The sequence below is a fragment of the Manacus candei genome, unplaced genomic scaffold (genome assembly GCF_025592945.1).
Source record: "Manacus candei isolate 608988 ecotype Guabito, Panama unplaced genomic scaffold, ASM2559294v1 h1tg000092l, whole genome shotgun sequence".
Taxonomy (NCBI): domain Eukaryota; kingdom Metazoa; phylum Chordata; class Aves; order Passeriformes; family Pipridae; genus Manacus; species Manacus candei.
Window position 1 is genome coordinate 2,045,729 of NW_026138140.1, and position 13,917 is coordinate 2,059,645.

Consider the following 13,917-nt stretch of genomic DNA (forward strand, 5'->3'; position numbering starts at 1 on the left):
CATGTCACATCACTGACCAGAACAAAGCACATGATTGATGGTGGATATTACTATGGAAATCCATTTGAATGTTGTATAACTAAATACATGTTTCTAATTAGAAGTACCTTGGCAGGAAATAGTCTTATAAAAACAGAGATAAAAAAGCAAATTCAGGATATTTGTAGAGCTCTGTGCTGAAGACCATGTACTTGGGAATCAGAGTTCACTGGGGTGAGGAAGAGGAAGAGAAGGAAAGCGGGAGTTTATTCTGCAGAATTGAAAACCAAATAATAAATCCCGTGGGAGTAAGACAGTGAGTTTCAGCCTTGTTTTCCAAGGAAAAGTCTACAGTGATTCTGAGTACGGGAATTCTTTGACCTCAGTGCAAATTTCGGTTTCCTCTAGTAACAAAGAAAAGGGGGAAAGATGTGTATTTTTTAATGGAAACAAGAAACTGCTGTTATTTCTCTCTGAAAGTACTTTTGTGGATGCAGGGCACTTATGTAGCTGTTTTTTCCTTTTGCTCTCCCCCTGCTATTCCAAGTAGAGCACTGCTCTTACATTCCTATGTCTGATCTCCTTGTCTCACGTGGATTACTCCCGTTGGCCAGGAAACAGCATTAACAGATCACACATTTCTTAAATTTTATGTCACGTTAGTATATTTCCCTTAAAATTTTAAGCCCTAAATAGCTGATATTTAAATAGAGAGTTGGCCTCTTCTGTGAGGATGTTTGCAATTTCCTGATGTACAATCCCTCACCAGCAAGCCATGGAGCAAGCAGCCAGTCGGGAAAGAAGTGTCCTTAACAGAAGTCATGTTCAGTATTGCTGCTTCGAGGCAATAGCCTGAAAACAAATGAGGCTCTTCAGTGTTACGTCCACAAAAACATTGGGACCCACCTACATCGATGCAGGAATTCGATGCAGTGGGATCCCTTTTTTCCCCTCAACACTATATTCCAAGTGTTTTATGAAAAACAACAAGAGAATACATTAGCCGATGCAAAACCCGAAAGGTTTTTCAGTTGAAACCGTTATTTGAAACCAAATCAAACATGTGAAATGGACTCTTCTCCTGATGACTTCTCAGACAAAGGCAGCATTGACATGCACCGAAATGCCAGGAGCAGAATTCATGCGTCTGAGTGCGCTCTAATGCTGGAGCCACCATCGCCTGTTCTGCCTGGCAGTTTGTACAAGCAGCCATTTGTTAGAAAAATAGACTTCATTAGTGATTTTTCAGCTCAGAGTGCCCTTGTGCACTGTTCGTCTGATAGAACGTGCAGAGGCTGAGCTTCTCTCTCTCCTGGCTGTAGCATTTTGCATTTCACAGGTGGTGACTTGACTGAACAGTGAAAACATCTAATTTTCACTTCTTGTTTGGTTGGTTTCACTTGACATAATTTATTTAGGTTTGTTTTTTTTTCTCCCTTGTAGGTTTGCATCCAGTGGTGTTGCAACATAATTTATTTCCTTTTCGGTTAAAAAAAAGTAAAATTACATAAATAAAACCTTTTTTCTTTTTTAACCCTGGATTTAGCTTTCCCAGAATAGGTGTGTAAGTTAAAAGTGTTGTTTTTTGTGAATGCCTGAACATGAGATGAGGTAAATCTGGGCCTGTGGGAACCACAGGAAATGTGTTCCTCAATATTGCTGGCGTTGGAATGCTGTACAGAGCCAGGCTTTCCATAGAGCCCTACTGTCCTTCCACCTTCACTGTGCTGATTTGAAGAACAGCCCTGTGACACTTACCTTTAGTGATTATTTGGGGATAGATGAGGGAGATCAGTGTGCTGGATGAGGCACTTTCTCCTCTGCATTATATTCAGCTTGTTGCTTCTCAGAGGTGCTCTTGGGGAAAATTCTGTCTTTTGAAGGCACTAAGGGATATCATTAAGGGCTTTCAGTGCCCTAGCTCGTGTCACTTGATCTTCTTAAATGGGCAAAAAGGGGGTATAGGAATTCTGCACTTAAACAAATACATAATCTCAGTTTTGTGATTTTGATCTCCCCCCCTTCCCTCCCCTTTTCCTTTGCCCGGTATCAGGTCTTTCCTGTTACACAGTATAAGCTCCTGAACGGAGATTAGGCCTTTTGGGGTTTTGTTTTGCAGGGAGGAAAAAGAAAACACCCTGCCCAAATATTTTAATTCTCTGTGACATATTAAGCTTCAGGAATTGCACTGTCCTGGCTGGTTGGTAGCAGCAAGCTGTTTTGCCATGACATTTATTGAGGTTGAGCAGTCTTCCAGCAGCAAGAGATGAAAGCTCAGTGCGTTTTGTATGTTTATGTCTGATGTGGAAGAGAAGTATTATAGGGACCTGTACTTCTGAAAATCTTGGAGTGGTTTTTAAGTGCTAAATTAAGTGTGAAGCAGGCAGTTACATAATACCCATGTTTTACAAATAGGGCTAATCATAGTTCAGAAAGGTTGGCTGCACGAGACCACGTAACATCATTAACATAAGTAGAAATAATGAGTCACAGGCATGAGTTCCTTGAGCTTATCTCTGTATTACGGGTTTCAGGCACTTCAGTCTGTTTGGTTATAAGAACAGAGGTTATAAAGTACACACTGCTTAAATAATTTCATTAACTCTCTTACCTCTGCTAGTTTTCTCACTGTACTTATGATCTGTGCTCGTATGTCAGTTCATTGGCATTTTAAGTTGAGTTGTATTGGGCCAAATTTCTTTTAAATCAGATTTTAAAACTGCCGAACACAAAATTAATATGATCACATAATGATATTGAGCATCAAATTGTTCTTAATTAAGAGGTGTTTGCATTTGAACTTCTACATTTGTTCAATCGATTTTAAGGTCCTGGTCCTTTTATATAGGCCAGCTTTTATCAGAGAGTTGTAGGCAAGGTACTTAAGAGTATTGGTTCAGCTCAGAATTAAGTACACCAACATGTTGGGTCGTGCTTTTGACTTGGCTCCAGTCAACAGTACACTGTACAGAAATACTTTTGTGTTCCACTTTGCAATCTGTGTCTTTGGTCAGCATTGCCCAACTGCTCACCCTTTCCATCGGCACATCGAGCCATTTAAGGGAGCATCTGATTTTGAAATTGGGAAAGAACTGTCTATGTCAAAATAATTCCATGTCCTTTTCTTTTTAAGGAAGTTACTAAGCAGCACTACTGGTAAATAAATAAATTTTATCTTACCTGCATGGTCTCTCAGAAGCACTGTGTAGAAGTTAAGATGCAGTATAAAACCTTTGTGTTTACCTTTCTTGTTGTTATTTGATTATTCCCAATACTTCAGTGATAACAGTAATAGAGCATTTCATATGCAAAACACTTGGGGTAGAGATTTGCAAACTTCTTGTGTTTGTTGCCAAGTTTATTTTTTTTAAAAAGCATTCTCACTCATTGCTGGGAGAACCAGCCCACGTCTGAGTCTGTACCAGTCCTTTTCCATTTTGTCCTGTAGGGCAATTTTCTAACATTATCAGATTTAAACTTTTAATTTGATTTATTGTAAAGATTTACCTTTCAGAAGGCTTCTTGGTGGACCTCTTGAAGGCATTCACCTTTTTTGATATTAACACCTTTTCAGATAGACTTTAATGGAAGCTTAGGGCTATTACACATTGTCGATCATGTTTATTTAAAATGTGACCTGGAACACCTGCAGAGTTTGGTCATGTTGGCTAAAGAATACCCTTTTTGGCAGGGGGGTTCCACTGGTGTCTGTAGGGAGCTTATTGGTATTTTCATGACAGGGTTGTTTGTGATGGAGGTTGGGGTGTGCTGTGGTGGAGGGACAGTGGAAAGAAAATCCCACTGTGCCTGCAGGGCCAGAGAGGTGTTCTTTGGTACAGAGAGATGGAGACCTCTAGGGAACAAATTTAACAAATACATTGCTGAAAAAGATTCTTGGGACATCTCAAGTGGGAGATGCCCAGTGAATAGGAGATCTCCCAAGAGTATCACTATTTCCAAAGGAATATTGTGACTAAGGAGAATTTAATTTCCCTGAGGGTACCTCAGCTTGCATTTGAAAGATGACTATTCCCCTTTCATGCTCAATACCCCTCAAATACGATTTTTTTTTTTAATGAAACCAGTTAATAGTACTGATTATTTACAGTATTTGTTGATGCACATTTTAGCCTTTTTGTACACTTTTTACGCTTGCCTCCAACATATTACTTGCATGCAGTGTTTTCTTTGTTTCTGGTTTGGTGCTTAAGCCCTTAGTGTGAGCCTCAGCTAGACTGTAAAACTCTCCTTGAGCAGCTTGCTTATGCTTGTGGCATTAATCTTTCTGCAGGGGGTTGTGCTGTTTGTTTACAAAATTCCAATTTTCCACTTACAAATAGAATATTATTAAGAGAGTCTTCTTTTTACCAATTAGGTCAAAGTCCTAAAATTTTAAGACCTAAACCACATGGTTTAGAGCGAACTGATTCACAAACCATAGGTGACTTTACTACAAGAAGAAAGGGTATGTACTTTAGCACTGTATGTATATGGAGCTTTATAAAAATAAATGAAGCAAAAATTAAGAAAACTGTTATTCTACAATAACTTTAGCTCTTGCATAGTCTTTTTACTTCTGTCATAGTCTAAGATCATGGATACATTTTCTGTGCCAAGCAACAGCTTTCCTTGAACAGTGCATGGAAACATTTCCTTGATATTGACGTGGGTGTTCTGATCTCTTAAGTCGTAGTTTTTCATATTTTGGATTTACTTTTGTCTGTTTATTTAGAAGCATGTATATATAACTTGTAACTTATTATATAATAACTTGTAAGTTACTTGAAATAACTTTTGTTGGGCAATAACCTGAAATCACAGCTCACTTTGGTCCCCTGCTGAAGAAAAATATTGATCCTCTGCCCCTGTACTAGTGCAGAGATCTGTTTATGCATCTTAATGAGGTTCGCAATTAGTCTGATGAGCCCATCATGCTGAGTTGGTGCCTTATATAGTCACAAGAAGTAGAGGAGATGAATAATGTTAAAAAATCTCACAGAAATATCATTGATCCTTACCTTTGGTTGTTAAAGCCCATTGCAAGTGGATGAAATATTTTTGCTGTGGGCTTTGGACAAAGTCCTGGCTCTGTTTCTGCTGGAGCAGTACCTTGCCCACTGTTTATACCTGCCAGGTAGACTCAGACCTTTACAGAGGACTTGAGCCAAGCTCAAGATCAAGCACAAAGATCAGTTTGTGTCACTCACGCTTTAGTATCATCTTGCCTATGTCACATTCAGTTCTGCCACTCTTATCTCATGTGATACCTTACATCTCTGGATGGATGAGTTGTAGTTCCTCTTTGGAGTCTGTGGTGGCAGCTTTTTATAAGCAAGTGAGTGAAAGTGGCAGAATTACTGGACTAGGCTTGATGTGCTTGGAGCGTGGAATTGTCACTTCTTAACAGGGAAAAGGAGAAAAATGTTGGGATACCAAAGACTGATAGTCATCCAGAAAATTTGAATTTGGAGTTCTTAAGTTCAGTATATGATAGCTGACCTTTTAATAAACTCAGTCTGAGGAGTGAGTGTAATGAAAGTATAATGAGTACAGTTCTGCTTTTCCCTTGTGAGACAAACACACTGATCTGGCAACTGATTTCTCTCAGTTCCTCATGTGGTCACTTAAGGCAGCTCTTATGCCACATGAACTAGTGCTACATGCCTGACATTTGATCTTAGTGAATCTGCCAATAGTGAATCAGCAAACTCATGGAGTGGGGGGCAAGGAGAGGAAGGGGTGATATTATAAGGACATTGCATTTCATTTTCTAAAAACAGTTTTAGGGAGGATGAAGTTGAGATCCAAACTGCGATAGCAGTTTGACTCTGTGATTTTTGTTTAATTTTTTTTCTTTTTTTTTCCCACAAGTCTTTTTATACTTTTTTTTCCCCTAATGTTTAGAAGGGGTGAGACATACAAGCTGGAGGGAGGGATAATGGGTTTCTCACTAGTAGTCTATTCTTGGTTCTGTTCTGAAAATGGAATTTAAAAATGGCACTTTTTTTTGAGAACAATATTAGCTGTCATGCATGGCAGAAGCACACCACCACTCTGCTCATCTCTTGATAAGCAGTGCAGTGAGCCAAGCTCCTCTTGGTGTTGGCTCATCTCACTTTTGCAGACCTAGTCTTAGCTGCAGGTTCTGCCCACAGTTTGAGTTGTGAAACCTCATCAGTAAGGGCAGCAAGGGCACATTTTACATAATTATAACTGTCCTTGAGCCAAGGAAAGAGTTGGCTCTGCTGAAACATCCATCAGCCCTATCCTGGCATTGTCAGTTCAACAAGTCATTGTGGCAGGGTAAAGGCAGAACCTGATGCTGCCACTTTCAGAATCTCTTTTCAAAACAGAATTCCTATGTACAAGTATATGCTGCAAAATTCTTAAATTGTGGTGGATTTTTAAAAATTTACATTTTAATTGTTTTTTCATTGATGTTGCTTTTCATTACCTGAAAAGATTAAAAATATATTAATATAACATACATTTCTGAGAACTGAACAGTGTCTCCTTTTCCTAACTAGTATTTACAATTTAAAATTTGCTATATAAAAGTTTTTTCTGGAATGTTCTGTGCTTTAAGATTATCTGTTTCTTACTTAGCAAAACCAGCTCCACTAGAAATAAAACCTCTGCCTGAATGGGAAGAATTACAAGCTCCAGTTAGATCTCCTATCACCAGAAGCTTTGCACGAGAGTAAGTTTCTTAGATTTTCCTTATTCGGATTAATTGGTTTTGTTCACTAGAAAGTTAATAAATGTGTGTGTGTATTATATTTTTAGCCTGTGTAATACAAATTGAAGTTTCCTTTGGAAGTGTGTTATATGTGTGTGTGTGTGTGTGTGTCTATATATTGAAACAAAATGTGTCCATGTGAATTTTTATTTTGTAATATTAAATATAAGGGACTGTGTATAACCAAAAAATGTGACACTCTAGTAAACTTGAATGAAAATTTCCGCTCTAATATGCTTATTTTTGTTGTTTACCAGGAGGTTTAAGATATTCGAGATGTATTGTTTGTAAAATAATTCCTGGTAATTAGCTCCTCCAGGTTTCCCGTGTCTCCCAGACCGGATTCAGTTCATAGCACAACTTCCAGCAGTGACTCGCACGACAGTGAAGAGAATTATGTATCCATGAATCCAAATCAGTCCACTGAAGACCCAGTATGTAAAATCTACGTCTTAACTACTCTCTTCCTGTGCAGTCCTTACTTTTAAATCATGCAAACACAGATCCTTCGCTCAACATCACTCCCTTGATACTTCCAGATCAAAATAATAATAAAAAAATTCCATAGAAAACCTGTAATTTTGGTAAGATTTCCCTGAAGAAGTTAAGAGCATAGTCACATATAAAGAGAATGGTTGATACACACATCTATTATACAAAGCAATTCAAGGCATTACTTTTTTTTCTACCTCTTCCCTAGAAACTGTCTCCTCTTTATAATGGCTTGTCCTTGGGCTATGCACCAATTCAGTATTATGACATCAAGGGAAAGAAACTGTCTAAAAACCTCTGAGACATGCTTAAAAAAAACTGTATTAAAAGGACATCTTCCAAGAAATGTGGAAGGAACAGGGGGAAAAAAAAGATTGATATTTGTTGTTTGCATTCTATGGGAACAGAGCCATGTGTACTTCTATTAGGCTTCTTTCAAAGAAGAGGATAGAAGGAGTCTGTGTGTATTGAGTATCTGTATTTTTTCCCCTTTGGGGGAGAACTTTCTCAGATAATAAAGTTTCATATGCAGTGCAGTAACTGAAGACCTAGTTAGGAAAAGTTAGTGATGCATGCTGTGGTTTTTCTTTGGGGGTGGGGGAAAAGGAGAGAGAGAAAAAGAAGACACAATAATAGTAGTTTAAAGAAAGAGAATAGCAGTAGATCTAGGCCTAAACTGAAATGTGGTCTAGAATACCCATAAAACACTGGAGGAAAACCTGAATCTTGAGCTCAGCTTTTTGTTCAGTATAAAATCATAGAATGGTTTGGATTGGAAGGGACCTCAGAGATCATCTAGTTCCAGCCTCCCGTGCCATGGGCAAGGACCGGGTTGTTCAAAGCCCCATCCAGCCTGGTTCAGTGCCTTCACCATGTTTTCCAGCTTGGGCTCTTCCTAGGGAATACAGCAGCATTTTTCATTTTTAAAGCACTTACGAACGACCTTCTTTGGGGAGGGCCTGTCTAGCACCGGTTTTGTCCTGTTTGTTTGTCCGCCTCCTTATATGGCATGTGCTGGCCCATGTCCCTGCTACCCCCTGGACCCCTCCTCTCGCAGTGCTGTTTGCTTCCTTGTCCCTTGCTGCTCTGGATCCCCTCCCAGTCTCCTCCAGCCTCCCTCCCCTCAGCTCACCACTGCTGCCTCTGGATGCCGTGCCTTAGCCCCCCCTGAGCGAGCCCTTCCTGCTGACTCCCCTGGGGCAGCTCTGGCGGCTCAGGAGCCTGCAGAGCATCCCGAGCCGTGCTTTGTGCCCTGTCTGACCTGCGGGCAGTGCAGGTGTGCTTCCCGGGAGAAATGTGCCCCAGCAGTGGGTTCTGGTGATGTTAGAACCGAGCCCCTCTCTTGCAAGGGCCCTTGGTAAGTAACCGGTGACGTTCCCCTTTCACAGGCGCAGGAAACATCCCATTTTACACAAAGGATTAGTGCCACCCGCGGTTCTCCCTGCACAGAATCGCAGTTCAAACTGGGGATTTCTGTGCATCCTTAAGGCTGTTTCAGGGATTTAACGCCAATGCCAGGATGGTATAATTAATGCCATGGCTCAGCCTGTCATTAATATCTTCTGTTCACTTGCACCGTTCCTTCTTTAAGGTTGTTCTGCAGATTTCCTTTCAGTTTCATTTGTATTATATTTAAAGTTTTGTTTTCTAATGCCTATGTTCTGCCTGCCTAGTTTGTTTGAAATAACAGATTATTTTTTGGTTTTTAATTTATGCTGGAAACATTGATACAGAATCTGATTTTTGTATGTTACATATGCAGAAATTCGTTTAGAGAATTTGGGCAACAAAAATGAACTTTGTATCAATTGTTTGTGTTTGTTGTCCTTTGTTACCACTTAATATTAAATGAGTTGAATGATACAAATTTAAATTCAATCTAAAAAGCCCAGCCCATTGAGCTTTAACCCATAAAATATTTTATTTCCTAGAGAACCAGAATGTTTCCAGATAGCTCACAGCCTTTGTTTTAAAATCTGCCTATTAAATAGACTTTTTGAGAATTTTTATTTGTTGCAACTCTGAGCAAGGAGTCCATACTTCTTCATCTTTTTCTGTCATCAGCTTCGAAGCATCTTGTTTGGACATGTCATACTTCTGTTTTATTTAATAAAATCAGCAATATTCTGCTTTTTCTTTGAAGTTGCTGTCAGCCTTACCCTTCTGTCTTTCCTTCTGCCTTCCTCTTCATTTTTTGCTGACTGCTGCCCTCTGTCTTCCTGTTTTTTCTTTATCTTTTAGAGAAGAGTCCTTCTATTGTACTGTTCCTATAACACCTGTTAAGAGGGAGGGATCAGGCTGGGAGAGGACAGAGGAGGTGAGGTCGTAAAAGTCTGAGCTAATTGAAATTTAGGTATATACAATGCAAATTCACTTCAGGCAGCCCTACACATATTTTCCAAAGTTTTAATATTTTGATCTTAACAATGGAATAATACTTTTTGATTTTCAGCTTAATCATGATGACTTTTGAATGAAATGTAAAAGTTTCATTTGAAGTTTTGCCACTACTGTAAAACTGGAATTATTGTAGGTATTAAACAGCAATTTAAGGAAATAAAAAAGTTGGCAATTAAGTAATGCTAAATTTGAGATATAACAACTACAGTTGAAAAGAACAAAGCACACTCCATTCTTATCTCATGATATGAAGGGGACATTAGGTGGAAGGCACAGATGGGTTTGGTGGCAACGTTAAATTTGGGGGGTTGGTTTCTGGGTTTTTCCCTTCCATTGGCTATTGACTCTGTCCCAGTTTTGACATAGAATATACCCCCTTGTTCTACAAAGTCAATGAAATTTGCATGATTTAACTGATTGCAAGAGCTCTTAGTCACTTTTTTAACCTTTAAGCTTTTGGCAGTTTTATAATAAGCATATCTGATAATGTGGACCACTAGCACATACATTTGTAACTGAAGTTATTTATATTATGATTTCAGAATTTGTTTGGAAGCAACAGTCTTGACGGAGGAAGCAGCCCTATGGTAAAACCTAAAGGAGACAAACAAGTAGAGTATTTAGATCTGGACCTAGATTCTGGAAAATCTACCCCACCTCGTAAGGTAAGCAGATCTTCAGCTCTTGCAGTCCTGCCATCAAGAGTTTAAAATCGATTCACAAGTAGTTGCTGGGAAAGAGGGAACCTCCAGCAAAATCCCAGAATCACAGAGTCAGCCAGGTTGGAAAAGACCTCTGAGACACTGCCATGGTTACTAGACCATGGCACTAAGTGCCACAGCCAGTCTCATCTCAAAAACCTGCAGAGATAGAGAATCCACCACTTCCCTGGGCAGCCCATTCCAATGCCTGATTACCCTCTCTGTAAAGAATTTCTTCCTAATATCCAACCTAAACCTCCCCTGGCAGAGCTTAAGACCATGCCCTCTTGTCTTACTGGGAGCTGCCTGGGAGAAGAGACCAACCCCCACCTGGCTACAACCTCCTGTCAGGGAGTTGTAGAGAGTGATGAGGTCTCCCCTAAGCCTCCTCTTCTCCAGGCTGAGCTCCCTCAGCCTCTCCTCATAGGATTTGTGCTCCAGCCCCTTCACCAGCCTTGTTGCTCTTCTCTGGACCTGCTCCAGCACCTCAATATCCTTCCTGAACTGAGAGGCCCAGAACTGGACACAGCACTCCAGGTGTGGCCTCACCAGCACTGAGTCCAGGGGAAGAATCACTTCCCTGGACCTGCTGGCCACACTGTTCCTGACACAGGCCAGGATGCCATTGGCCCTCTTGGCCACCTGGGCACACTGCTGGCTCATGTTCAGCTTCCTGTCAATCCAAACTCCCAGGTCCCTTTCTGCCTGGCTGCTCTCCAGCCACTCTGTCTCCAGCCTGTAGCACTGCAGGGGGTTGTTGTGGCCAAAGTGCAGGACTCAGCGCTTGGCCTTGTTGAACCTCATCCCGTTGGATTCAGCCCAACTCTCCAGACTGTCCAGGTCCCTCTGCAGAGCCCTCCTGCCTTCCAGCTGATGGTCCCTCCCCCCCAACTTAGTGTCATCTGCAAATTTGCTGATGATGGACTCAATCCCCTCATCCAGATCATCAGTAAAGATATTAAACAGAACTGGGCCCAACACTAATCCCTGGGGGACACCACTGGTGACAGGCCACCAACTGGATGCAGCACCGTTCACCACCACTCTCTGGGCCTGGCCCTCCAGCCAGTTCCTGACCCAGCACAGAGTGCCCCTGTCCAAGCCGTGCGCTGCCAGCTTTTCCAGGAGAATGCTGTGGGAGATGGTGTCAAAGGCTTAACTACTTTCTCAAACAGTCAATCCAAGAGACAGTGTCAGACCTTTCAGGAAAACCTCTACTTGTTCTCTGTCTGTTTGGGACATCTACTTACTTTTTGCTGGTAATTTATTTTACCATGTTTTTCCCTCTTCCTTGCCTTTTCCAGAAGAAGAGCAGTGGCTCGGGCAGCAGCGTGGCGGACGAGAGAGTTGATTACGTGGTGGTCGACCAGCAGAAAACGTTAGCACTGAAGAGCACACGAGAGGCCTGGACTGATGGGAGACAGTCTACGGAGTCTGAAACACCTACGAAAAGCGTGAAGTGAAAATACTGCTCTGTCTTGAAAGAACAGGAAGAATTGAATTCTGAAGAATTACAGAACCACAGTGGCAGTGTTGTTCAGCTGTACAGCACCTGATTCACTGGTGTGTGAGCAGGTTCTTGACCGAATAGGATGGAAGCCAAGGGACACTTTGAATATATCAAAGGAACTTTTCAGATCATAAATTGGCTCTGTGGTGTCTGGAAAAATCGCAGCCTGTAAATAACATGTAAAATAATATCACTTAGCTTTCAGAAAACCTTTTGTTCTGTAGTTAACACATTTGTAGTATTACCATGTTTATGCACTTTTTCAGTTACAATGTTGGTTCAGGTATTCCCAGTAAGTATACCTTAATGCCTAATTCATCTGGAGAATTCTTTTTTCCTTACACTACTATTCCTTACAATTTTAGGTTAATTAAGCTACGTGTAGATATGGAAATTAATATTTGAACTTCATTTTAACAACTCAAAATTGATTTTGCAGAAGTACTTTCACAATTGAATAATCTACTTGAAATGCCAAGAGAGGACCGTTAGTTACATACTTGTTTATATTTAATACACACAAGATTATTTGGAAGTCTACAGGTTACCTTCCTAACAAAAATTGCTGTGAGTTAATAATAATGAACTGTACTGGGTTTAGACCTACAATCCTGGCTTATATGTTAGTTGTTAGTGGTGGAACTTCTATTGTATTTTATTAATGACAGTGTTCTGTGTTCAATGGGTGAAGATTCTGCAGGGTGGGATCTTACACTTTCAAAGACTGAATAATTAAATATCAAGTAAGCCTGCAAACCACTGATGGCATGCAGTAATATTGTGATCTCACACTTATTAACAAGAAATAACCTTTATATTATTTACAGAAGGTAGAGTATATAAATCAGGTACGTACCAAGCACTGTTGTGCTAATACACTGATCAGGTTTAGACAATGAGCTTTAGTTTTGTACTATTTAGAAGTTCTAATGTCAGTTTTCAGTTTGAGATTAATGGGACAGTTTGACATTCACTTTTTGTAGTACTAGCAAAATACTGTGATTTTGAATTAGACGTTAATTCAAATGGAAATACTATGTTTTGACACCATAGTGCCCTTCTTATGAGCTCTATTTTACTTTAATCTCCTGCTTGGCCTTATATTTAAATCCCTATGCAACTGATATTTTATATCTCTGTTTTTAAAAATTAGATAATATACCTAAATGATCCCCTTGTAAACCACTCGTTGCTCTTTCCTGGTACAGGATTTTAAGCTCTGTATACTGTGATCCTTTATTTTACTATGCCAGTTCCAAATAATAATCTGCCTTGGTTTTAGAAACATTTTTTTGTTATTTGGAAGAAGATAGAGATTTTTTAAATACATGAATGAGTTAGGTCTAGATAGAAAACTTACTAACACTCTCATTTTACACAAACACCCTCAAGCAAGTGGTTGGTTTAGTTTTCCCACCCAATTGTTTTACTTTGTCCAGATCATTTAAAAGTTGAGCATAGAGCTGCATTGTTTTCTGGCATGTTGGCCTTAGTACTGTGCCTAATCTACCATTGGTTGTTTCTCTCCCCTCACAGCCACAATCTACAGTATGTAAATTATCTTATTCTTAACAAAGATTCTTTTTAAATTAGTAATATTTTGATGCTTTGAATGTTCATTTTAAAAAAGAAACTAAACACAATGCATTTTGAGGTGAATTTTAAATAAATCAAGTTGTTCGGTTTTGATGTGTAAACTCTGTCCTGTGAAACAGCAAACCGGGGTCGGTGTGTCTGTGAGGGTGCCTGGATGCCAACCACCCTTGGTCAAAATTGCAGATTGCCTCTTAGTACCTCTCAAAAAACAGATGTGCAGCTAAAACAATTCTCAAAAAGAATCTCTGATTTAAAACCCTGCACCAAGAAGGTAAATGATGTGAATTCTCACTCCTCTGGGAGCCTGAAGCAGTGATGTGAGTCAGGGAAAACTTGGTGGCTCCATCAAAATTATCTCAGATCCGTAAAGATTCTGGAGCTGTAGCTCAGCTCTGCTTTGATGGTCTTGCTATCCCATAACAAACTCTCCTTCACTCATGCCACAGCTGAAGCAGCCACAGGCATGGTGAGTACTTGGTAACTAATGTAATGATATTTTG

At 40.0% G+C, this 13,917-nt stretch overlaps 1 protein-coding gene across 8 annotated transcripts in view; it reads left to right on the forward strand.

Moving 5' to 3' along the window:
• Nucleotides 1-13,540, forward strand: part of GAB1 (GRB2 associated binding protein 1) — a 101,320-nt gene extending 87,780 nt beyond the window's left edge. For 4 of the 8 annotated variants that reach the window (XM_051768113.1, XM_051768117.1, XM_051768115.1 and 1 more), the window contains 5 exons: nucleotides 4,355-4,444; nucleotides 6,586-6,679; nucleotides 7,029-7,152; nucleotides 10,153-10,275; nucleotides 11,616-13,540. In XM_051768113.1, the coding sequence (XP_051624073.1) occupies nucleotides 4,355-4,444; nucleotides 6,586-6,679; nucleotides 7,029-7,152; nucleotides 10,153-10,275; nucleotides 11,616-11,774 (590 nt within the window). In that variant the 3' untranslated portion in view covers nucleotides 11,775-13,540. Of the gene's footprint in view, nucleotides 1-4,354; nucleotides 4,445-6,585; nucleotides 6,680-7,028; nucleotides 7,153-9,451; nucleotides 9,528-10,152; nucleotides 10,276-11,615 lie in introns of all 8 variants that reach the window. The other 4 variants (XM_051768116.1, XM_051768118.1, XM_051768114.1 and 1 more) reach the window with 3 other exon arrangements.
• The last annotated feature ends 377 nt before the right edge of the window (nucleotides 13,541-13,917 follow it).